This window comes from Zophobas morio, unplaced genomic scaffold (assembly GCF_036711695.1).
Source record: "Zophobas morio isolate AGI-343-1 ecotype UQ-CSIRO unplaced genomic scaffold, CSIRO_AGI_Zmor_V1 ptg000044l, whole genome shotgun sequence".
NCBI lineage: Eukaryota > Metazoa > Arthropoda > Insecta > Coleoptera > Tenebrionidae > Zophobas > Zophobas morio.
In genome coordinates, this window is record NW_026972149.1 from 7,952,418 (window position 1) to 7,978,046 (window position 25,629).

General features: G+C 36.3%; 3 protein-coding genes across 10 annotated transcripts; 2 read left to right on the top strand and 1 right to left on the bottom strand.

The window, feature by feature from the left end:
• Nucleotides 1-316: 316 nt before the first annotated feature.
• Nucleotides 317-2,206, top strand: LOC135141594 (5'-nucleotidase domain-containing protein 1). Of its 2 annotated transcripts, none has more exons than XM_064072833.1 (2): nucleotides 317-696; nucleotides 749-2,206. In XM_064072833.1, exon 2 carries the CDS (start codon nucleotides 889-891, stop codon nucleotides 2,137-2,139), a length of 1,251 nt encoding a protein of 416 aa, XP_063928903.1. In that variant the 5' UTR covers nucleotides 317-696; nucleotides 749-888; the 3' UTR covers nucleotides 2,140-2,206. The 2 variants fall into 2 exon arrangements, with proteins under 2 accessions (XP_063928903.1, XP_063928904.1); XM_064072834.1 differs by having other exon boundaries at nucleotides 317-691.
• An 82-nt stretch (nucleotides 2,207-2,288) lies between these two features.
• On the bottom strand, nucleotides 2,289-5,663 carry LOC135141595 (acetyl-CoA acetyltransferase, cytosolic-like). 2 transcript variants are annotated; one of them, XM_064072837.1, is made up of 8 exons: nucleotides 5,455-5,663; nucleotides 3,981-4,137; nucleotides 3,804-3,925; nucleotides 3,645-3,757; nucleotides 3,402-3,598; nucleotides 3,132-3,355; nucleotides 2,716-2,901; nucleotides 2,289-2,661 (listed from the first exon to the last, which is right to left on the bottom strand). In XM_064072837.1, exons 2-8 carry the CDS (start codon nucleotides 4,027-4,029, stop codon nucleotides 2,380-2,382), a joined length of 1,173 nt encoding a protein of 390 aa, XP_063928907.1. In that variant the 5' UTR covers nucleotides 4,030-4,137; nucleotides 5,455-5,663; the 3' UTR covers nucleotides 2,289-2,379. The 2 variants fall into 2 exon arrangements, with proteins under 2 accessions (XP_063928907.1, XP_063928906.1); XM_064072836.1 differs by lacking the exon at nucleotides 5,455-5,663 and having other exon boundaries at nucleotides 3,981-4,456.
• Nucleotides 5,664-5,864: 201 nt separating this feature from the next.
• Nucleotides 5,865-24,417, top strand: LOC135141592 (MAP7 domain-containing protein 1-like). Of its 6 annotated transcripts, none has more exons than XM_064072828.1 (9): nucleotides 10,149-10,402; nucleotides 16,602-17,114; nucleotides 21,130-21,576; nucleotides 21,851-22,295; nucleotides 22,398-22,851; nucleotides 22,900-23,142; nucleotides 23,193-23,305; nucleotides 23,359-23,465; nucleotides 23,523-24,417. In XM_064072828.1, exons 1-9 carry the CDS (start codon nucleotides 10,249-10,251, stop codon nucleotides 23,534-23,536), a joined length of 2,490 nt encoding a protein of 829 aa, XP_063928898.1. In that variant the 5' UTR covers nucleotides 10,149-10,248; the 3' UTR covers nucleotides 23,537-24,417. The 6 variants fall into 6 exon arrangements, with proteins under 6 accessions (XP_063928899.1, XP_063928898.1, XP_063928897.1 ...); XM_064072830.1 differs by adding an exon at nucleotides 11,043-11,179 and having other exon boundaries at nucleotides 10,312-10,402; nucleotides 23,359-24,417; XM_064072829.1 differs by lacking the exon at nucleotides 10,149-10,402 and adding an exon at nucleotides 5,865-6,146 and having other exon boundaries at nucleotides 23,359-24,417.
• The last annotated feature ends 1,212 nt before the right edge of the window (nucleotides 24,418-25,629 follow it).

A 25,629-nucleotide genomic window follows, 5' to 3' on the forward strand; every position in this document is an offset into this window, starting at 1 on the left:
AATGCACGTGACAACCAGCATCACTTTGTTAAAAATAGGTATGCACATGATTGAAAATAAGTGGTTCTTCTAAACCGTTAATAGTTGAAAAATGAAAAGGAATTTTCAGAAGGAGAAAGATGAGAGTACAGTGTCACGAGTTTTTTTATTCTTGAAGAAATTATAAAAATATATTTTTTAGAATACCCCCATTTTAGAACGCAAATGATACGCCACTGGTTAAACCACGCAGATTATGATGACTCGACATTTTCATCTGATGTCAAGCGCGGTGTTTTCATAGTTTTTTCCCCGAGATATGATGCAATCATGAAGTTCTAGTTGAATTACCAATATTAGTAGGCTAGTTGTAATCGTTTAAAAAAACTTCAAATTTGAAAATTCCCGCGTAACACGATTACGTACGCCAACCAAACTCCTACCAACTAAACCAACCAAAGTCGCCAAAACCACGTGAATAACTGATGCATGTCAATATTTTATCTGATTGTTTAAAAAATATAGTTTTATTATTTCCAAATAAGTGTTGTTTGTTGCTTTCTACATTTCGTTGCTTGTAACTTTGGCGGGAAATCGTTGGAATTCAAAAGTCCAAGTGTCATGGTCAGCTGTCTCAATCGTGCTCCACTTTGATAACCATTTTTCGAAATGTTATCATGTAACAAGTGCGACATTCATTAAATCAGTAACAGTGAAGTGAACACTTCAATCTCGATCAGATAAAAGATTACAGGAATGTCAATTTTAGGCAACCGATCGCAAATAATTAGTCACACCTTTAGAATCTGGAATTATAGTACAAAACGCTTTTGTAGTCTACCCCTCAACCGTACTAACAAAAAATCGTTCGTTTATCTCAGAAAGAGCCAGCGTTATATCACCACAAGAATGGACGCCGCAGAAAAGCCCCTATCAACGTTCAAATTCACAGACTACGACTGCATTGGGTTCGACTTAGACAACACACTGTCTCGCTACAAAGTAGGTGCCATGATTGAAATGGAATACGGCGTGATGGCGAATTTTCTCGTGGAAAAAAAAGGCTACTCGAGAAAGCACCTGTTGCAACCTTTCGACCACAATTTCATCCTCAGAGGGTTAATCGTGGACGACGAAAACGGTAATATTTTAAGAATTGCGAACGATGGGCACATTTTACAAGCTTCACACGGCACCAAGTTCCTCCAGGACGAGGAAATCGAAACGTACTACCCCAACAGACACTGGAAAGTGTCAGATATTTTTGTACAGGACCCGCTAACGACGTGGAACGGACCCTACTCGGAAAAAATGCGCACTCTTCTGGATTATTTTGACATCGCGGCTAGTTTAATTTTTGCAAGAGCGATTGACGCTATAGATGAGCAACAAAATATGGTGCAAGATAAGTACAACGTGTGGGTTGATATTTTAGACGCTTTGCAGAATATGTTCAATAGGAACCATTTTCCGACTGGAGAGGGGGAATATTTTACAAAAATGAAAACTCATCCAGAGTTGTATTACCATAAGAGTAGTGAACAGTTGTTACAATGGTTGCGGCAATTGAAACACCAACAGAAGAAGTTGTTTTTGCTGACTGGGTCTCACGTGGATTTTGCTTCTCACACCGCCTTGAATACTATAGGTCCAAACTGGAAAGAATATTTTGATATTGTTGTTTGTTTTGCCAAAAAACCGGGATTTTTTACCATGAGAAGAGACTTCTTGAGGATTGATGGTAATGAAGAAGGAGCTCCTGTTAGTTTAAATGACTTACAACTAGGAGGCGTGTATTCTCAAGGTAACTGGACAGATCTTCACCAATTTTTGTCAAGACATGTAAATAAATCTATGCCGAAATTTCTATACATAGGAGATAATTTAATACAAGATATTTATACACCTCATATTCATTCTCACTGTGATACGGTGACGGTATGTGAAGAATTGGAAGCCGAAGGGGTGTATGGGTATCGTCAATGGCATCCGGATCAGCACTTTCTTGTATCTACAATATGGGGCTCTTACTTCCATTATAACAATGTCAATACAAATTGGTATCACTTAATGAAGAAACACTCCAAATTGTGTATACCAAGTCTGGAGTATATCGCGGCTTTACCCATCGACCATACGTACACCGGAAACGATGTATAGAAAGCTTATTGTTTTATGTTTACAACCAATACTTAATTGTAGTCCGTTAATAAATTAATTTTCCAAATTTAAGCATTTTTGTTTAAACTAACCCAACTTAGTTTGACAGTTCGTAAAACTAGGTTGCGCTCGAAATCATACGACAATAATTACTAAACCACAATAATACTTTTAATGAGATTCCAAAACAAATATGACATACACTGGTCACCCTATAAAACACATAAAAAAAATAATCATTTAACACATTTCAACTGCCATTGCTATCCCCATCCCTCCTCCAATACACAAAGCCGCCACTCCTTTCTTTTTATTCAATCTTTCCAAATTGTGAATAAGAGTGACCAGAACCCGGGCCCCCGAAGCACCTATAGGGTGCCCTAAAGCGATAGCACCTCCAGTAATATTGACTTTAGTTTTATCAACTTGTAGAGACTCTAGAACTGCGATGCTTTGAACGGCGAAAGCTTCGTTTAGTTCGTAGAGATCTACATCGTCCTTGGTCCAACCAGCTTTAGCCAACTGTAAAGGAATCAGTGGTTAGGTTAGTGGTGACGAAGCTCCCGAATTACGTACAACTTTCTTAACGGCGTCCACAGGTCCTATGCCAAACAGCATGGGATCAACTCCGGCCTCTGCAGTGGCTACAATTCTAGCCAAGGGGTTTAAATTTTTCTGTTTTAGTTGATTTTCGCTGCATAGGACCAAAGCGGCCGCACCGTCGTTAATTCCAGACGCGTTTCCTGCGGTTACGGTACCTTTCTAAAAAATAATATAAAAAAAAATTAATTTCGACACAATTGACTCGGTATGTGTTGCGCAACGGAAGTAATAAACTTAAGTCTACATACAGAGTCATCTTAAGTCAGTGTATATATAAAATCCTGATTCTTGAAATACTTTGTTTTTAGACGAGGTGACCAAGATAATCCGTAATTGAGTCATGCTTAGTCACAATATTAGTAATAAACTATATAACAAAGCTAACATACTGGATCAAAAACTGGTCTCAACTTGGCCAACCCCTCTAACGTAGTTCCGGCCCTTGGAAACTCATCCGTATCAAAAACCTTCCCCGTTTTCTTATCAACAACCCCCACTATCTCTTTCTTGAAGTGCCCCCCTTGAATTGCCTCTTGCGTTTTGGTTTGTGATTCGAGTGCGTACTTATCTTGAGCTTCGCGCGATATTTTATATTCTTTCACTAAATGCTCAGCTAAAACAACAAATCAACACAGATCAAACTTTATTTAAATAAGTACCAGTTTTCCCCATGTGGATTTTATTAAAAGCATCAGTCAATCCATCTGACAATAAAGTGTCACTGAATTCGACGCCCCCTAATTTACTTCCGCGAATATAGGCGGCATGTTGTGCCCTAGACATGTTTTCTTGTCCCCCAGCAACAATAATATCGTAGTCCTTGTTACAAATAGCTTGATAGGCCAAACATACTGACCTACAAGTGACTTAGTACTATTTGTGTTAATAAAAAAAAAGCGTACTTTAAACCAGATCCACATAACATATTTACAGTGTAAGCAGGAACGGAGTATGGAATTTGAGCCCCCACTGAGGCCTGTCGCGCAGGGTTCTGTCCTTGACCCGCTGTGAGAATCTAGAACACGGTATAACAAAAGAAGCAAAAATAAAAGGTCAAATACCTGACCCATTATCACTTGGTCCACATCCTGGGGGCTTATTGTCGCGCGTTTTAAGGCCTCCGAAATCACAACTGAACCTAACGCATTTGCTGGGGTTTTGTCAAACTGGCCCTGGAAACTACCTGCGACACGTGGATTATTTTACATTTTATTATGTTCTGTATTTTTTTTACTTACCAATTGCCGTTCTACAGCCTGATACAATAAATACTTGGTTTGAACACATCGTGCTTGTTGGGTGAGCGAAGCGAAACGAATACTTTTCAAATAATATGAGTCGGTTTAGAAAGTTGCTTAATTATGCGGCCGAATTTTCTTAACGGTGCATTTTCTTCTAAAAAATGGGACAGTGTTGAGGTTAGGTTGTGTACGATGGATGTTCCACATGAAAGTGAGCTGTCACCGGCTCCCGGACTCTTCCAAGTTAATAAGTTCATTGCAAAACGTGATTTTTGTCCTAGTGGGTTTTTAGAGTCATTATTTAATTGTAACATGTTTTTCAGGTTATGTTGTAACTCGTACGTAGTCTACACTTCTATGCAAACAATTATCTATGATTACAAAACAAGGCTATTATTTATAAGATAATAAGTGTTATTTGTGTTATTTTTATTTATATATGGGGCTCATTTTTTAATGAAATTTTCTAGCACGCCAACACAATTCATATTTTTCTGTTTTTGTAGGTGATAAATTGCAGTTTTGTTGTAAAATAAAAGCCCAAATTAACCGATAAAACAAAATGACGTAACAACTGGTTTCTCATATTTTTGTCGAGATATCGGCGCCCGTAAAAGATCAATTTAATGACAAGTTTACAAGCTATCGGTAGAATTTATGACCACTTTCTACACATTTTTATTTAATACAAATATAAAATGTGACAATCACAAAGCGTAACCACTCGTACAAATTTCCGTTCTAAAACCGTCAAAACAATATAAATTACATTAATATAATGTCGTTATATGTAAGTGACTTTATTGAAACGTGTTATTGTTATCGACAAAGTCGAGTTTTTTAATTGACAGAATGATTTAGTTCAACAAATGACATTTGAAGGTTTATTAACGCAAATATAGTGTATAAATACACCACAGTTGTCACGACTCGTACTTATCTTCGATCCACCATCAAATATTTACTTATGTCAGAAAATAACACGATCTTACAAAAATACAATATGCTGATGTCTTCCGAAAAACAAGCAATGAACTTTCGTTACCTACATGTCAAGCCATCATAGTTGATGACTTATAATGCACGATAATTATAATAATAAATTATCATAATAAGACCTTAGCATCCTTATTAATCGCGGTATCAACATTTTTGTACTAATTTTGAAAATTACGAAGGCCAATTCTTAAAAGTAAATCAGCCATGATTATTCTCATAGCAACAGAAAAAGATTACCATTAACTTAAATACTGCATACTAATTGCCCTCTTATCCGCGAATTCAACGAATACGCAAATCAGCAACTGTTAACGAAACGAAAAATCGCTCGACCCCATATTAACATTCAAGTAATTTAAATTTCTTCACAACTTTGTTAAATAAATTTAGTTAAAATGTGCCAAAAAGAGTTTGAAGTGCTCGAGTGACAAGCACGTGTAAGCTGTGATTGTTGATGGTATAAAAGACTTACGTCAAAATACTTCGGTCACAATCACAAGTCTTTGGACTCTTTTTTTGGCACCAAAAACACAATGTTGTAACAAGTTTTGTATGTAAATGTGCGAAGCACTTGAGTCATCTTTCAAAAGAATGCAAAAAAAGTAGTTTTCAAGGAAAGCGCTAACTTTACGTAAAAACTGCAGCAACTAAATCGATTCCGAAGCTAGTGTTATCGACGAAACGCCTGTTTGCGTGGACGTTAACATTATCGTATGCAAACCATTTTATGCTTGTTATTTGCATATTCTGCGATCGCATATATATGCGCATATTTGTGTATGTTTCGGTGCACACAGTACTAGCCTAACACAAATACAAACGTTTTCGTGTGCTTTGATTTGAAGTTGGCGCCAAAGCGCCCTCTCGCGGTACGTCAATCCCGGCGGCCGCTAACCTGCAATTTCGCGTCTGTTTTGCGGGTATCGGCCCTTTGGTGTTGTTTTTGGGGCTGTTGGCGTTTTTTTCGATGAGTTTTTTCGTTTGTGATGCGATTTTCGGCTCGTGTTTCTGGGGGCGGTGAGCGGAATCCCCCTGGTGGTGGTTTATTGAAACGAAACGTCAAGTTTAGATTGTTCACGTTATGTCGTTGATGTAAGTGGTTAGTGGTGTGAGCCAAAATGGCAGAAAACGCACGGGATATTTCCGAACAACCCAAATCTGCAGGTTAGAATCGTTTCCAGTGTTTCCCTTTAGACATTTAGGACGTTTCGGGGCGGATTAGGGCTCGATCGTTGCGAAAATCGGGCGTTTTGGGCAGCTAAGTTATATAAGTGAAAAAAGTCCACCATCTGTGGGTTTCATGTACCAGATAATTAAACGATAAATTTTATTGTAATCTCGCGTTAAGTCGGCAAATTTGAGCGGTTAGTGTGTTAATGGATGATTCGAGACGTCAACCGCATGTGCTCATAGTTATTAAAGGAATATTGAATTGAAGCGAATGACAGATATTTTTAAGACCTCCGGTGTTTCGCTGACGAACTGTCAAACTTCAAATCAACATTTCTTAGCCAAAACCGGCATTTTTTGCTCATTGTTAATAACAAACTAGCTACTAACACCCCCTGATTGCGGTGGTATGAAAAACCTAGTCGAACTTCGGGCATTTTTAGGTTAGATTTCCCCTTTGGGGCTAGCGACGTAAATAAATATTCCATCCAAGTCACCGGTTATTTTTGTGCATAATACACAAATTTGCACAAAATCTCGTTTATCTTATCACTTGCTAAAGTGCGCAGTGGTTTTAGATAACCATTTTGGAAAATTCTCGTGCCACGTGGGCCTTATGTCCCTCAAAATTGTTGACATTGGCTCGAAATGTTTACAATTGCAACGACAGGAGTGGCTTCAAAGCGCTTTTGCCTCGATTTAAAGTCGATTAATGTAATTAGATTAATTATACGTGCGATTGTGCATAGATTACGCAGATCCGTTACTTGTGGACAACGTGTTAAATTTTTTAATTTGGTAGATGGGTAGGTGAGGTGCTAATTTGTATTTGTGGAACACCCAGCACGAACTTCAGACTGTTTCTAGACTGTCGTTATCGATTACATTATGGAGAATTATAGATGTCGCCGAATTAACGCCAGAAATTCCAAATATTCCGTTTGTTGTTTTTTATTCTATATGTGGTGGACGAGTGCTCTGCTATATTTAAAGTCTGCAGGCTCCCTTGCAGCGTGTATACAAACTTTTTTAAAACGTGACTTCACTATATTTATCATTGTCAACGGCAGCTGAGAATGAAATTTACGAATATTCTATATTAAAATTATTAGGTGATTTATCCCAAAGACTTTAGACCGATAGACGTACACGATTGATAAATCGCAGCTTAGAATTTGTTCCCTGACACTCAGAAACAGAACGTCATTTTTCTGACGTTCGTTAGGTCACTAAAATTACCAGAAATCTTTCCACAAAATTTATTTACAGAAAAATATTGTTATTGCTTATAATTAACAATACAACGTAATTAGATACGTAGTTATACAAACACTTTTTTAACATTTATCTGTAACCTTTATCCATTACGTATCAAGTTTTGTTCGAATTTAGGTAAACTCCCAAAGGTAAAAAACCAAATCAGTTATCAGAATCTTTGATAAGATGATGATTTGTTTTTACACCTTTTGATCCGGAACTTCAGATAAAAACTAAGATCTTCATGGATCGAATGCACGCTGATTTGCAGTGATTATGTTGTATTCGTGTAAATTATGAAGCATATAAAAGTGCTACTCTCTGACCACCAAATTTTCCTTGAGAGTTATTACCTAGATGTCGCATGTCACGTAGACACGGCATAATAAAACAGCGCTACACAAAAACGTCCTTTTCTGTAAACGAAATATAATATTTATTGTTATTATTATGTCTGAGATCTACAGTAAAATTGTAGGAAGTTGTAATGTGGATACAATGAAAAGGACGCAAGTCAGTACTGTACTAGACATTTCTGTTTCTCCTGTTTTACGATGTATTAATTAGGTGTCTCCGATTTTCTAGACAATATCCCACTTATGGTTCAGGACATCGGAATGTGGTTAAAACTAAATTTAATGACGACTTTGGCAAAAGTCCAGGTTGACTTTATATTAGGGTGCCGCCACAAATGTTACGTTTCAACTTCACACTGATATAAATTTTTTTCAGATTTTTTTAGTTTAGCTGCTCCTTGCATATCGACATCACAGAAAATAAGCGAGATATTGTGTGTCGGAAGATCACTCGGTATAACCCAAAACTTAAATTGACACATTATATCAAAATGTGTCAATTTAAGAAAATGGAAACAGAAATGTTTGAATTCCCCTGAACAAAGCTAACTTTTACAGTTTAGTAATGACTTCGTGTTCAAACGTTTCGGTTGATGTTTCATGGCCGGTCCGGTCGGCTTTCGGTAGAGCACAATTTAATTAAACAGATTAGTGTACGGTATTTCAAAACAATGCGCAAAATTTAATATGGATCTTCGTGGTGAACCCAAGACGTGAAACACGAATTTGGGTTTAAAGGTTTTAACTAATCAGCCGACTGAAATTGCTTACATTGTTCGTTTTCAGATAATATCATGAGTGACATAATTTCTGGGAATCTGAATGCGTCTGCCATGAATTCCGAATGTCTCAAACGTCGCATAAACGTCGTAACTGAACTAAGGGTTGCAGAAAATCCAATAGTTTTGATGTTCGTCAAAGATACACACATTATGAGCAGATTTTTTAATTATCATATTCATGTTTAAATATTAGATGAAACAGTCTGTATGGGAAATTTCAAATGACCAGTTTTGCAGGAAATTAATCCACTTTACTTTTATTATTTATACCCAGAATAATATTTCTTGGGAAATATGCTCTAATGAGATAATATTCAAAACTACTGAACCGTTTTTTATCAAATTTTATATCTATGTCAAGAGTGTCGTGTAGATAGTAAAACCCTAACCAAAACGTGTCTGATCATCCCCACCAACAATGGGATGACGTCATCTCAAAATTTTATTACATTTGTGGAAAAAAATCAAAATTGTGTATCTTCGATAACAAAAAATAGTTTCTTAATTAACATTTGTAGATATTTTTTTATGAATAATTTCCCGGAAAGTCATGTAGGAATTTCTAGCACTTGATTAAAAGTTGTGTTTTAGCTTAACGATAAAATTGGTGTCGCATATCACATCAGCGTAGTATAATCAAAGAAATAATGTAACTGAAGGTCAAACTTGAACATGTGGTATCCGAGACTGTACAAGAATGTGAATCTATGTAAATATTGTTAAAATATAGGGCATCGTGTGTATTTTGCAAATGAATATTCGTATTTGAATGAGTTTATCCAGTTTTAATTAGTTGTTGGATTATACGCGGACACGACAGCACGAGCAGCCGGCCGTTGAATTGTTCAGTGTGCTAATAAAAAATGAGATTTCCATCGTTATAAAAACAAAAGCAAAAAAAAACCTCAATTAAGATCGCTGATTGGAGTTATTCCAAATGAAGTAATTAATGCAAAACCACGTTGTTTGTCGGATAATCTCGTTACGTATCACGGAATAATCGATACGGCTGGCTCCGAAAACAATTTCTTGGCTGAATGAATAATTGGCCACATATAATCGCATCTTCTCCATAGAGAATTTCGCTGTCGATAATTGGAAAGCAAATTACCGCAGTATGAATGAAATTCGGTTAATTTCTAGTTGAACGCTCGCAAAAACGTCGCTTAGCTATATTTAACCGGCGATAAATAGTAAGTTCACAACAAATTGAGCTGTTCCTTAAGTGTAACAAATTAGTTTTTGCCCCATGAAGTGTTAAGAGATTACAAATTCCGGCTTCGGTGCATTTCGAAGCGACGTCATAAGTGTTTATTTCGCTTTCTAAAGGTGGGGTCTTGAGGGTAATAAATTTAACGTGACGTAATTCCGGATTCCTTTTTTTCTGAATGAATGGAGTCTATCAATCGAGAGACATCTGTCGGTGGGGAATTAAAAAAAAAAAGCGCGGAGGTGCGTTGGATCTAACGCGTCACCTATCTCTTATTATTTAACATTAATATGCACATAATTGTTTAACACAAATACTTAAATGGCCAAGGTTATATTGTTGAATCGTGTGCGCAGGATTGCGTTTTCTCTAACTCACCGAAAAGATTATTCATATTTTGGTTTTATCACTATCGGACTGATAATGCTTGTGTGAATGTTGGTTTATTAGTGCGTTACGTGCATGTTTGAGGAGTGTGTGGTGCTCTAAAAATGGTTCCGGAGGGTATCAACAGTGACTCTCTTGATTACTTAAGGAGTATTCTCGTTAAGTCATTGTCGTCGGAAAACGTCGGGAAGAGCGACGTGCTGAAAGTGAAACAATACAGAAACAACAAGAAAGTTACATTCAATGCCAAGAATGTAGGTAAGATCAAGTTAAAGGTTCGACGGTTTAAATTTAAACGGTGACTTTCCTGGTGATAGCCTCCAAATGACCTTAAAGTAATTAACGTGTTTGTTTATAACCTGCAATTCTTATTCGCGCTTTGTCCCACTTATGTGCAAATATTCAAATAAGATTGTAATTTATGCCAGGAATTTTTATTATCCTTCGTTAAGTCATCGATATATTTAACAATCCGCGGAAACTTACCTCATTATTGCATTCTCAATCGACCAAATGATAAACTGCACTGTGTTTTTACACCGTTTAAAATTAGAATTCTTGACGGAAGTTTCGACAGGAAGTGAGGTAATTGATCTTGTCTTCAAATTGTTTACGACCGATCGTTTTATTACCGATAAATACAGTCGAACTTCCAAACAGCGAACACGGTGCAAAGCATAAACCAACCTGAAAACATTGGGAGCACTATATTTTTTGAAGTCCAAGTGTAAACGTTTTCGTCTGTCGACGTTTAAACGCTTTCATCCCACAAAAAAATCAAGAAAATTTGAAACTGATCTGAAATTTTGTGCTTTAAGGTCATTGTAAATCGCTAATCGAAATCCCGAAATGTGTACATTTTTGGAAAAAATCAAAATTCTACTACATAGTTTTACAGTTTATCTTAGGAACTACTGAACCGAGTGCTTGAAATGTAGCACGCGCTTTGAAGTTATCCTCAGCCTGATAGATCGGTAACCAAAATTTGCCTATCCATCGTCACCAAAATTTTGATGACACCACCTCAAGAGTTTAGTAAGTAAATCCTATTTAAGATGTGTAAAATAATAGAAATACGTGAGCTATATATTTAGTTTCTGAGGGCGAGGGAAGTACTATCTAAACTCTTTCGATCTTTTTTTTTTCAAATTTAGTCGAAAATTGAACTTCAAAATCGAGTTTTTTGTGTTTCACACTCGCTAGTGTGTGGTGTTAGACACTCGTAATAAACTGAAGTGAATCAAACACCTTTATTAGGATTATTATCCATAACCCTGTAATATTGATTGCGAATTTGAGTTATTTGTACATCAGTTAATAACTCAAGGAACCACCTTTGAAGTCGTCGTGATTACAGTTTCAAATTTTCGCTTCACGTAACTTTCTAATAAACAACATCCTGTAGAGACGAAAATTACTTTTTTTGCTTAAAAAATGTTTTTTCGTCTTTGGACGGAGTAAAAAGTGAGCAGCATGTCGTCGATTTTCATAAAATGAAATTGGCTATATTATCCATCGATCCTTGGAATGAAAAGTAGCTCATTTGTGGAATTTTTTCCGATTGGGAGCGGCATTAACGGAAACTACAATTAATTTCATTAAGAAAAATTGTCTACTTAGCTTGTTCATAGCTATGAAATTAGAAATAGTTACAGTTGTGCGATTAAAGCAAACAAACCAAGCGAGAAGATGGATTCGCGCTCGAGTCAACATTTTTCGTAGACAGAGCAATTTACAAGGAGGATTTTTCCTCGAGAGGATCGTTCGTCTTCTGCTTTTAATCGTCGTTCGTTTAATTATTCATAGAGTGCAGCATTGAACTCGATAACCTACACCTACTGGAGTATTGTTAATGGTTTCCTTTTATGACTAACGTCAAAGGTGGCATTATTTTTGCACTGGTGGTGTGGGCGGCTTATAGTACACTACGTGCGATGACGAAGTCTGGGTCTGAGGAGGTGGTTTATTTAACAGACGACGAAATACACCATAAATTTTAAAACTACTATGCGAAATAATCGTTACGAAAAAGTCAACAAACACATTAAATATGTCATCACCTCGACAAATATTTTCAGATATAAATAATAAGGTGATCGAATCGTAATAGCCATCATAAAGTGTTTTAGGTCAATTCAAAAATAATAAAATGTACATGGAGAATTAAGCACCCACGTACGAATTCAATTTTGTGCAAATTTACTGATCTGTCACTAATTGTTTAGTCGCGGCACTGAACGTAATCAATTAAGAATGCTATTGGCGGTCTTATGAATAATACCAAAGGACATCCGTCTGAAGCGACAATTCGCAAAGCAAATTACCGTTAATATTCTTTATTTGTCGATCAGACCAGCCGAAACATTGTCACCGATTGTTCATAAAACGAGCACTTTTTCGTGCTTGAATTTAAATTTCGCGCCAACGTATAACCGCTCTAGTAAAAACTACATTCAAATAAAATTTGTTTTTCATTGACTTGTACTAAAAACGAGTTGCTTTTAATTTTCATGTTCTTATCACTTAATCGTCCATAAAAATGTCAGTTATTAACATTTTCAGAACGTGCTAATCACTGGGTTTTGTTACAAAAAACATTATATGTAGATTAATTGTGATACTATATTTCATTAGATTGCTGTATTAACGACAACAAATTTTAGTATTTTTATAAAAATAAAGTTAGCTAGAGGTTCCGCAGCCTGTCTGCGTTGCCTACTCTAGTTTTTAATTTATTTCTGAAACTTTTGTTATATTCCATTTTTGACAACGAATTAAGTTTTATTTTCGACGGATTTATCGCGCGTTGTTTACATGTAGGCACTTAGGTCATAGTGTATCTTATTAAGGTTATTTTGAGCCTAAATTTAATAAATGTACAGCTCATAACGACATTTATCGAACCTTTGGAATACATAAATTTACGATTATTTATTTATTGACGATAATTCGTTTCGTCTTTGTCTTAAAAAATGGTTTGTATATGGAAATTAAATTTTTGAAGTTGTGGAATATATTTTTGGGCCCACAAATTATTAAGTTTCTGGCATATTTTTATTTTCGTTTACATGGAGATAGTTTGGCCGAGTAAATTACTCGATAACATACTCCATATAAAAATTAGAACCTAATGAAGTTTATGCATATTTGAATTTGTGGAAATTTTTTTAGAGACCACAAAATTTAAATCATAATTTCCCATAAAGGGAAGTTATTTGGTCGAACGATAGAGATTTTGTACTTACGAAAAATACACATTGTTGTTAAGTACAAAAAATGGAAATACGTACTTGTGGTAAAATAATATTTGGGACCACAAAATTGGCGACATTTCGTATGTTGAATTCATGTTTTGTCGCCGTTCAAAATCCTAGAATATGAAAAAGTAGGTACCCCATTCCCGTTGCGGGTGTCCCTGTTTTATTCAACAATCTCCAAAACTATGGACTTGGTTGTTGTGAAATTGTAATGGTGAAACGCACGCTATAGCTTGTCTGGGCCACCAAAAATTTGATGACATAATCGCAAAATTTTGCTTAGTAAATCTTATTTAAATTGTGCACAATAGTATTTTTTCACCCGTGACTAAAAATCATTTGTTTTTAGCCTCATGCATTTTTTATAATTGTTTATACCGGGTGTCTGGAAATAGACGGATTAACTCTCCGCTACGCTCAAGAATCAACTGGTGAGTCTGGGAAAAGTAGTAAAATATTCTTTCTCACATTTTTGTGGAGTTTAGTGATTTTAAAATTAGTTATTTTGCTACGTTTGATAACTAAACAACACATTCATTATCATAATAACTAGTAATATAACTTTTAGTTAATGTTTCTCTCACCCATGACCATGTTTAATTACAATTTCAGTTAGAATGTACAAAGATATGGTTGCGTTGTTTTTGTAATAGCAGTTAAATATGTTTGACGTACCAAAAATTGTAAAAGTTTTCAAAACCCTACGTTTAAAATGTTCGCAGTTAATTTTAGGTCCCCCGGTGTTTTATTTTCGGATAAATTTAAAGGAATCTGGTGTTTTGTTGCTGGATGAACTTGAAAACATCTTTTGAGCTTTTAGTGTTTTATTTTTTACGAATTTGAAAAAGACTTGAGTTTTTTGTTTTTAATTCGGGAGACTCTTGGGTACCCATGGTGTACTATTTTGGGAGCCCATGAAGATTTTTTTGTGTATTATTTAAAACAATTGTCACCCAAAATTGTGTTTTCGAAAAATTCTGACCTGACCTGTTTTTGAGTTAATTTTGGGACTTTTTTTTGAAAAATTTAAAACAGTCTTGAGGTTCTAGGTATTCCTGGCCCCGCCCACCCACCCTGTCTTTTTTTAGAGGTTATGTCATTTGCCAAAATCGGTCTTATTTTAGCAAATCCTAGTCCCGCCCACCCACCCTCTCTTGTCTTAGAGGATATATCATTTGCCAAAATCAGTCTTATCATAGCAGGTACTAGCCCCGCCCACCCACCCTCGCTTTTCTTAGAGGGTATGTGATTTGCCAAAATCAGTTTTATCTTAGCAAATGTTGATGACTCATTTTTACACAAAATGATCAAAATTTGGCAACATTACGAGCTTACTTACATGCACAAGGCAGGAATTTTGAACATCTCAAGTGTTTAATTGGTTAAGCTTTAATGGATTTTTCTTTTGATGGTTTTGTTTTTGTGTATAATTTATAAATGTCTTTAATGTTTTTTTTTTTTTTTGTTTATTTATTAATGAAAAATAACAGCTTGTTTTATTAATAATAATGCACAACGATTAATGACTACTGGTTGTTATGGTTATTGTCATAAAAAAAATAAAAAGTAGATTTTAGTCACCATCGTTACTAAAAAATCAGAAAGTGCAGTGTTGCCATAAAGAATTTTTGGGGCTCCCGAAACCCCCGTACATAACGTACTGAAGACTTAATGCGGTATTTTTCAGACACCCGGTATAGGTAACTCAAAAAAAAATGTCATTTAAAATGCAATTATACATACATATATTGACAGTGTTATGTGATCTAATGAAATATGTGTCAAAATTAACCAACGATTAAATACGATTTAATACAACTTTTAGAGTGGTCCAAAAATATATTTTCTGAATTTTTCCCAAACATAAGAAAATTTCATGTCATCTTTGAAATCTATATGCACTCCTAACAATTTTATTGTTACATTGTTTCTTTGGTTTGTAAAGAAAAATATCACTTGAGTTTTTCTTTATTCAAGGCTAGCCAGTTGCTGTTGAATCATATTTTCATTTGTTCATAATTATTATCAACGTACTGATCTTTCTCCGCTTTGTTTTTTTTTGCCGTGCATTTAAGACGGCATAATCACGAAACAATGTGGAATGTGTACTTTATATTGGAAGTACATCGTTTATATAAGCGATGACAAAAATCGGACCAAAAGCTGCATCTTGAGGCACACCATTTTTGATCGTAAACACCACCGGAAATCTGAAAATTATTTCTACAAAATTTCGTTTTTGATTTAAGAATCAATCCGTTTAATACAATTAGTGCCCCTTTTACTTCATGAGGTTAAGTTAAGGAGGATGACGTCGTCTCCAAAATTTACAAAATATTATTTAAATTTTTAATTAATTATAATTAAGCGGGTTACAATAACGTTTAAGAGATTTGCCCCACTATAAAGTTGATGACGTCATTACAAAACTTATTACTAAAATTTGGCAATACAATTTTATAATTTATGTCCTTCAGGAGCTTGAAAGTTGTCTTTAAATAACTTCAGAACAGTTTTTTGTTTCTTTTGTAATCTAAAGATAAATATTGATTCACGTCAGGTGTATTGATTATCTATACAAACTTTTTGTTTCAACAAAAAGTTGGTATGATTTTTGCGTAACAGGAAACGTTTGTCGATATTTTAATTGAAGTAATAAATGTTATTGCTGGTAAGATGACTTATTTAATGTGGAACAACGAATTTAATATTAGAACAATACGTCGTTAAATGAAATTCCGGAAGGCTAGCTAAGCAATCGCAATTTAGTGTAAATTTGTCTTCCAGGAATAATTGGAAATTTGTTTCGGTTGTTCCGTTTGAAAGTCGTGTATTTTTAACGAAAATATAAAATGTGAATATTTTTAGAGAAGTAAACTACCGCCTTAATCCCAGGTACACTAGACTAACCCGTAACATTTTCTCACCCTGATCTATTTTCGTAAAGGTAACTAACACGTTAAAATTAGATTTCCTCAATAAAGAATCAGTGTGTTTTGTGTTTGATCTCGCCGTATAGATAATTTTTATGATTGCAAGTAAGCACAAACGTTAGTTTAGTGAAAACTCCTTTGCCCACAATCCGCCGAGACTAACCTCGCCCTAAATGACATAATTTGGCAACGTGTCAAGCTCGCCTAAATTTAAGTTAACTTTCACGGTCACGAAGAAACCCCCTTACCGTCGAAATTTTGTTGCAGTTGACAAGGAATTGCGGTTAAAGAATTTGAAAGAAAGACAAAATGAGGAGAGACAAAAGAAACTGGAAGAAATCAAAGCACAAGCGCTGGCAGCACAACGATTTAAAGAACAGAAAGAGCAGGAGCGGAGGAGACGGCTAGAGGACCTCAAAGGCAAGGAAGACGTAAGGCGGCAGCAGGTCGAGGAGCGAAAAAAGGCGATCGTACAGGCTGAACAAGACCGGCTGGTCTCGATTTTGAAACGCAACCAGGAACGCGAGGCGCGAATCGAGGCCAAAAGGAAGAACGAGAGGAGCAATATCGTGTTCGCCTTCGGCTCGTCGACGCCGAGGATGCTGGACCCCACGGACCTGTCGGCGAGCTTTTGGGGCCACAGGAGGGCCACGTCGATACAGAATATCACCTGCACGGCCTCCTCGACTTCGTTAACGAGACGGCAATCAGAAAGGGATCTTGACAGTGGAAGCAAAAAGCGGGCTACTTCTGCTAGTGGACTGGAGCGATCTGGTGAAAGTTAGTATGAGATTTTAAAGTGGTGGGTGCGAAACGTGCCTGCTGTGTGTTTGTGGTCGTCGCGATGGTGTAGAAATTTCCTTTTTTTTCTTTTCTATGTTCTAACAATCACGCTTATCTTTTATTTATTTTTTATTTTTTTTGAGTTTTTCGTCACTTTTGGTGTAAATTACAAGTGGGAGACGCTTGTATGGGTTGTAATTGTAGATAAATTTAGTAACTCACGTCAAGATTTGAGGGATGCACACAACGACTCGAAGTCGTTTTATTAACTTATGAATATTAAACGCGATGTCGTACATGACTCAGGGGAATGCACACCGACGTATTTCATAGTTTCACCGGAAGAATAAGAAGATTTATTATTCTTATGGTAATTTCTATGTCCAGCGCAGATCAAACGGAAGGCTGCAATGGTTTGAAGAACAAGAAGACTTCTATTATTTTTCGAATTGTATCAAATTGTAGGTCTATTCCGTTGTATTCATTGATAGATTAAAGTAATTCGCTTCGCCGTATACATAAAGCGGATCGATATACTTTGTTCTAGAACTCTGATTATGACATGACGGAAATGCGATAACAGAGTATTTTTATATTAACCTCGAGTAGATTTAGTTTCCTGATGTGGTGGTTTTCCCTTTGTGTGTTCGAAGAATGAAATGAATTAAGACTACTTTAGTGCGAAAGTGAGCTTAAGTCAGATATTATAAATGTTCAAGCTTAAATATAACCACACTTTCGTAATTCAATCAATCAACAGTGTTTCATGCCAGTTCGTCGATCAATTACCCTATTTAATTTTTGCCAAGATAATTTAATTGAAAAAACTTTTCATAAAATACAAATATTTTTAATTCGGGGACGCTGAAAATATAAAATAAAGCTCATTTAGAAATACCAGAAAATTCAGTGGTCCGTTTTATTATGTGTTCGTGTAAAATTTATCGTCTTAACGAATTTTGGCAGTTGCCACACACTGGACAGAGTCGTATCAGTTCTACTGTACGATTAATTCACTTAGGTATATTCACAAAGTAGTAACTTCGTGTCTGTGAATTTCTCCAAAACCCATTAAATTTATGTCCCATTGTGCCAAACTGAAGAAAGATGTCAGTAACTTTCTCGAACATAATTATTATGTGTGGTTTGGCAAGAATTACTTAATTAACAATATTCAACAACATTCTTATTTTCATTGGCAAATTGTCTTTTTTAATAAATATAACGGGATAGTTAACCAAGTCCACACAGAATTCCATTTAATCCGGTCCTCGTGAGAATAACCCACGAATGCTTGAATCGTGATTTATTACCCACCCGGGAGCTTTCCCATAGGTGGCACACAGGAGCTATTTATTTGTATATACAGGGTGAATCACCAAGTGCGCGGTCCTCGATGTTTCATTAATTATTAATAGAAAAAGGTCAGGACTAAAATTGTACGGCTTTTTGAGTGACACATTAAAATTATGTAAGATTTTTTTTATAGCAATTTATTTTTTAAATAGAACACTCATATATTTATTTTTGAAATACCGATGCGACTTTCCATTTTTTTTTTCACAATACGGGGGTTCACAAAAATCGTAATAACGTTGTACGCGTTTTGTTATTGTATCAATTAAATAATATTTTGATATACAGAGTGTTTGGGTTGTGTGTTACGCCATAAAAACAAAACACTGTTAGACTTGTTTGTATTGATGAGGCTGATACGTGTTTAAACTCCATATTAATTTTAATAATAATGAAAAAACTTTCAGAGTTTAAAAAATATATTTGTAGTCACTGCTACACGTGTTTCGGTACACAGTACCGTCTTCAGGCAAAAGAGAAACTTCAGAAACTTCAGAAACTGAAGTTTCTCTTTTGCCTGAAGACGGTACTGTGTACCGAAACACGTGTAGCAGTGACTACAAATATATTTTTTAAACTCTGAAAGTTTTTTCATTATTATTAAAATCACTGTTAGACTTTTTTCTATTTGTAATAATGAATGGGATATCGAGGGGCGCGACCTTAGTGACACACGCTGTATAAATAACAGGGCAACAATACAGTATAACATTTTATTAGTATACAACAATAATGTGCGACGATTAATTAGATCGACCAGTTGAGATGAAACGTACTGTGTATTATTATTATTGAGTACAAAATTACCACACTTCGAAGCATTGAAAACGTTTTGATTAAGATTTGGCTTTGACCCAACTGGCATGATTGATTGAGCTCACAAAACATTAGGACAGAGAAGCCGTCGCCAATGCGTAAATCACAGCCAACTTTAAATCAAAACGTTTATGATCGTACTATACAGGGTGATTTTCATATATGCGAAAAACTTGAGCATCCTTCTGATTTGAAAATAAGTGTAGTTTTAAAGTCATGGGGTCTTTAATAATAAATTAAGATTTTCAAAATATTCACAATTTGTTATTAAACGTCCTGTAACTTTGAAAACACGCATTTTTGGACACATCTGAACATGAAGTCTCAGAATGACGCTCGCTCGGTAAGTTTTTCGCATATATTTTAAATCACTTGTATACTGGGTGTCCCAGTTTAGCTTTTCCACTGTAACATAACAGTTATTTGAAAAGATACAAGTCTGCAATTTGGAAAAGCAAATTAACACAAAAACGATGTAAAATCAGTCAGGTTTTTCCGGAAATGACTTTTTTCCAAAGAAATTATGGTATATTTTTATGTGGTTTAAAAACGAATACATGTTTCTGGTATTCATTTTCTAGCTAAACTAGGACACCCGATGTACCACGGTTGATTTTGATACCAAATCTTGTTAGTATGAGGAGTTCGAGCGACATTGTACATCTTATTAATTAATCGACAACTTTATTTCAGTATTTCAGTATTGTTAGAGCCGCATTGACCCGGTGGTCATGTACTGTACATAATAAAAATTGGAGGTTATCATAAATAAATACAACCAAAAATTGGTAAAATTGTGTAGGTTTTCGTATTTAATTGATGAAATCTCGTGGATTTTCCTTCCGTTGAAGGCAGGCGTTATGAAAAGCTTTGTTATTATGATAAATTGAGTTGTATTTTGGGAAAGCTTGTTGTAATTCATCTCGTGAAAGGTGTATCAAAAAACAATTTTGTAGCTTATCTTTTATTGCGGATTATCGGTATCAGCAGTACGAGTAATTGTGTTCCTGGACAAACAGGGGAGCGTTATCGTTTTTGCCGAAGTGGATCAATAATAGAATTCACCGTATGTTGTTCGTCCAATTAGAGTTTGAAAAATCCTGGAAACGAAATTGGTTGAAACAACACGTCCTTATATGATGGATGTAATATAAAACCGACTTCACTCGTAACGAAGATAATTGAGTGCGAATCGTTTGCAAATATACGCAGTACGCAATTTCAGAAATGAAGTCATTAGGAGGACATTTTATTTGCGTTTTCGCTAAGTGTTTCGGTATTTTGCGGTCGAAAATTGTTTCGTTTTATTTATGAAAGAGTCGGTAAATTACTTTTGGAAGTCGAAGATATCGGAGCAAGATATACACTCTCGAAAATAATTCGATTTGTATTTATTCGGCGTTATTTACAAAGTTGGAGATGTTTAATGAAATTAATCCCAATTTCCTATTACGTTCTCGAGTTTCCGGAATAAAGTAATGATTTTGAGTAAATCAACACGAGGGAATTTCGTGGATGAGTCGGTTCGGAGATTAATCGCCTCTTATTGACAGTTTCTTCAATATACGCCCGTTAATTAAAGAGGCTGTTGAAAATTCCTTATCATTCGGCGTGATAAATGTGAAATGAAATTTGTTCCTTCCAGAAACTTGTGAATATCGATTTTGGAAGCGAGGAAATGAAGTTTATTGTCGAAGGTGATAACGTGCAAAGTTGATAATTTTGGCGTTTCCAATAGATGTCAAGTGGGAGAAAAACTCAAAGAATGTTTCCGAGATTCGAGTTTCGCTTCGCTTCGCTTATGAGAGATGAAATTCTAAAAGTGACGTTTTGTTATTAGGTAGCACTCCGTTGACACCTGCTGGTTGTGCGAGTGGATACGTCGGTCGCCGTCGTACAGATTTAATGCCAACCATTCCCAATAGAGATTCACCTTTTGCTGCATCACGCAAATCACTTAATCACTCACCAGGTAGGGCTTATTCGATGTCGCGTTTAGACCAACTAGCGAAACCACGCAAGAGGCCCGATTTGCCAGCCGTAGTGGAATCGACGTATTCTTCCTTTAGACCACTATCCTCCCCTCGACAATCCTCAGTAACCCGTAGCATGAGCCACTTAGCAGTAGGTAAGACAGGGCCGGCACAAAATAGGAAACCCTTGAATAAAGCAGACAGCAGGAGTATGCATCAGCTGTCAGTGGATGGGCCCACAATTTCACCGCGCACAACGCGCGCCACGCAATTGAGACAGCAGAAATTGCTAGCATCCTCTAATTGCAGCGATGGTACGTTGTTCCTCCTTGTTTATACCTCTACCAACCGCCGTTTCCACGTAACTCCTTTGTCTTGGTCTTCGGGGGCGGCAAGTCGTCTGGTGGCAGCTAACCCAACGGGGCTTTCCACTTAACCCTCATTAACGTGGTACTGTTAGTTACACGCTTCGGTTAACTCTAGATTGGTGGCGGTGGCTCACTCGGTCCCTTTTTATATCCGGCTCGAAGGACCACTGGTCCTTTGCGTTGCACCCCCGCAGAGACTAACCTCTGTTTTTGTATCTAGCATCATCAAGACCAAGTAGTTCGTTAAGTCAACAAAGCACAACCAGCGTAACTAGTTCTGTAAGTGTAAGGCATCGTCCGTCGACGGCGCCGAGGCGTCAGAGGCCAGCCAGCATCGCCATCACCGGGATCACGCACGACGTCTCGAAGAACGTCGACAACAAGAAAGGCGAAAACAAACCGCCGCTACCAAAAACTAGGAAATCGGTCACGAAAGACAAAACGACGAAGAGCAAAACGTCGCCAGTCGATAGTACACCAAAGAGTTTAGCGTCGCCGGTAGCCGCGCCCGTCTCCAATTTCGAGAAAACTGATGAAGTTCCCGAGAAAGAACCACCAGAGGCCCCGCCACAACCGGCCGATAACCAACAACAACAACAACAACAACAACCCAAACCGGAAGACGCGGAGAAGAGCGAAGAAACGGCGTGCCTAAACGTAAAAGAGTGAGTGAGACAACCGACAAAGAAAGGAAAAGATACCTATATACACTCTAACTTTTCCTTTCTTTTGTGATTAACCCTTCAGTGACACATTTTCTTCAACAGAGAAACTCATACCGTATCGACGAGTGAAAAATCCGAAATAACAGTTAACGTAACCAGCAGTGAGCAAATTAAACAAATTACAACCGAACTGATTAAATCTGAGTCCAAACCTCAGCCTGTACCCCAAACACAATCAGAACCACAACCACAACCCCCACCCGCCCCCGTAGTTAGTGAAATAAAGCCACCGATAGAAGCGCCTGTTCTAGAAAATAAAGACGAAATGACGACTTCGTTCACGAAGGTTAGGATTAACACGGAAGAGGAAGCTAAAGCGGCTTTGGCGGAACGAAGACGTCTGGCGCGGGAGGAGGCCGAAAGGCAAGCCGAACAAGAGAGGCTGCGGATAGAGCAAGAAGCGCAAGCCGAGCTCGAAAGACAAAGACGGGAAGAAGAACAAGTGCAGAAGCTGGTAGAGCAACAAAGATTAGCCGAACAAGAGAGATTGGAAGAAGTAGGTTACCCAAAGTCGGGAGCCATTTTTTTTAATTTTGAGTTTTAGGCGATTCGAGAGGCGCAGAAAAGAGAGGAAGAAGAGAGGTTGAGGAGGGAGGAAGAACAGCGTGCGAAGGTATTGAAAGAGGAAGCGGATAGGAAAGCACGAGAGGAAGCGGAAAGAAAGTTCGCGGAACAACAAGAAAGGTTGAAGAATGAAGAGAAGGAGAGGGAGGCTCGGCGTAAGAGGGTCGAGGCGATCATGCGTAGAACTAGAGGAGTTAATAATGCGAATCCACCTTCGCAGCAGGTAGGATTTAATTTAAATCGAGTCGTTACAAAATTAACAATTTTTTTTAGAATTCTGAGGATAAAAATGAGAATAAGTCTGAAAGTAAGATGAACGGAACGAAAACTGTAGAGCAGGAGAACGGAACGAAGAACGGGAAGGACGTGGATATAGTAGATAATATGTAGGTATACGAGGTGATGTAGTCGTGGGGTAAAACTAATTTTGGATTTCTAGTATTTCTGATGACACAGTGAAGAATGCGAATACTGTGTCAATAGATACAATTAATAGTACTGATTCAATAAATTCAAATAATACATGGCAAACTACGCAGCAGTATGGTAATTTACTGTGTGATAATAATAATAGTTGAAGAAGCAAATGTTGGTATTTTTCAGATCCATTGATGTGAACATCAGAATTGTAGTTACATATTTATATGTATAGAATTGCCCTTATCCTAATTTTAAAGTAATTTATTTTGATATTTTGCGTGTTGATCTACACGTCGATGCTGAATACGTGTATATATTTTTTCTGGGTGCATGGAAAGTATGGCAACTCTATTCATAATTTGTTATCGATTTTTTTTGACTGAGAGTGTAAAAAATCTCGATCAAAAGCAATATTAAATACTTGTGATTCTTCAGTATTACTTGAAATGTTTCCTTCTTTTCATTTTTTTATATGTATATTTGTTAAATTTTTTCCGTTTTAACTTTACTTGACTTTGGTCGAGATTGCACAATCTTCCATTTGATAACTCAGTCTTTACTAGTCATCTTCATTGTATATTAAATTGTTGTGTAATGTTATCTCTTCTAATCTGTCTTTGTTGGACCCGTTGGTTTTTTTATTTATATCGTCCAGCAATGTTTTATCGACATTTTATAGTGCATTTGAAATTATTAAAAGTCATGTTTTATCGTGAACATGTTATGATATGGAAAAGGGTTATTTCGTTATTAGTGTTTAATAATATATTTTCAAATACTACCTATTTACATTACCTATAAAATCTAAGCTGTTAGCGTGTTTAAATAGGTTTTGTATAGATTAGATTAAACTTTTTCGTTTGACTGGAACAGTAATTGTAACTGTAAATTTTTTCTTATAACTCGTAATTAATTTTCATATTTATATATAAACAAATTTCACTATTGGAGGCAATTATAGGTTTAAATATCTGGTTCAAAGGTAACCCTCAATAATACTATGTGGTTAATTACAGTTCTGTAAAACGCTTGTTGAAAAGTGCTTAATAAATGTAAAATTTATTTATGACTTCTAAAATTCGTTTTTCTACGCCTTCCCAACACCATCCTAAAAAAATCATTTTGGTAGATTCATAAAATTTTACAACCTATAATACAGTGCCAACCGCTCCAGCGAAGCTTGGCAGTCGTCAAACCACAAACAAAGACGTACAACGTCGTTTCAATACACAAAGAAAAACGAAGGTGGGGGAAACGTCCAAACCCGGAAAACGCCTTTTTGTTGTTCGTGGCGTGAAAGCCTTCGATTCCATTTTCCTGAATACAACCCTGACATTTACGTGAATTTCAAAGGATCGCAGACTGACCAACATTGAGCATTGTTGTCATAAAACGATATGAATGGCTATACAATTTTATTAGGACACGAAAATAACATTTTTTTGATCATAATATCGTTCGCCACGTAGCGACATTAAATGGTCACCACGTCCTGAAAATATCACCCATGCCGCAAATATTATAGGTTGTGCAAAAACAGCCGCAGTTGAGTTATGTTACATAAAATATCGTTCGACACGTACTAAACATATCATCGCGTGACATAAAACATCGCCACAGAAGTCATAATATCAAATCGAATATAATACAACTGTTCGTTTAATATCTTTCGTCACACCGATTTACCGTTTAGCCGTAGAAAGCGGAGATATATTTCATGAATTATCGTCATTTAAGAACCGAGTGTCATTCGTCACCCTGGGAAATATTTTGGTGGATTACGCATCAAATGTACCAACTCAGACAGATCGTTTCATTTAAAACAATTAATCATGACGTTGTGCCCGAAAATAAAGTCGGATAGACGAAGTTGTTGTGAGCAACCGGAAAATTTATTCCATTTAAAAGTTTCAAACGTACGATAACTTTTCTAAAAATTCGTAATATGGTAATAAATAATCGGCAACCCACATCGCTAAGTGGTTTACATATGAGCATTGCTGAAATAAAAAAATGGCGCATTGTATTCATTCATCGAGCGTCGTCACTACGCGTGAATATATATATTTAAATTTTTATTTCGGCTACTACGAAATCGCAACACCTACTATAAACTGAGGGTATAAATAGACGTTTTCCCACATTACATTTGATTATTTCGAACACCTAAGAAATTTCAAAGAACATATTTTTCTCTGGCACAGTTATCAAAATAAACTGCCGCCGGAAAGTTCGTTTACGACTCCGCTGAAAAGAATACACAAAACGTTTCGCACGATATAAATCTTGC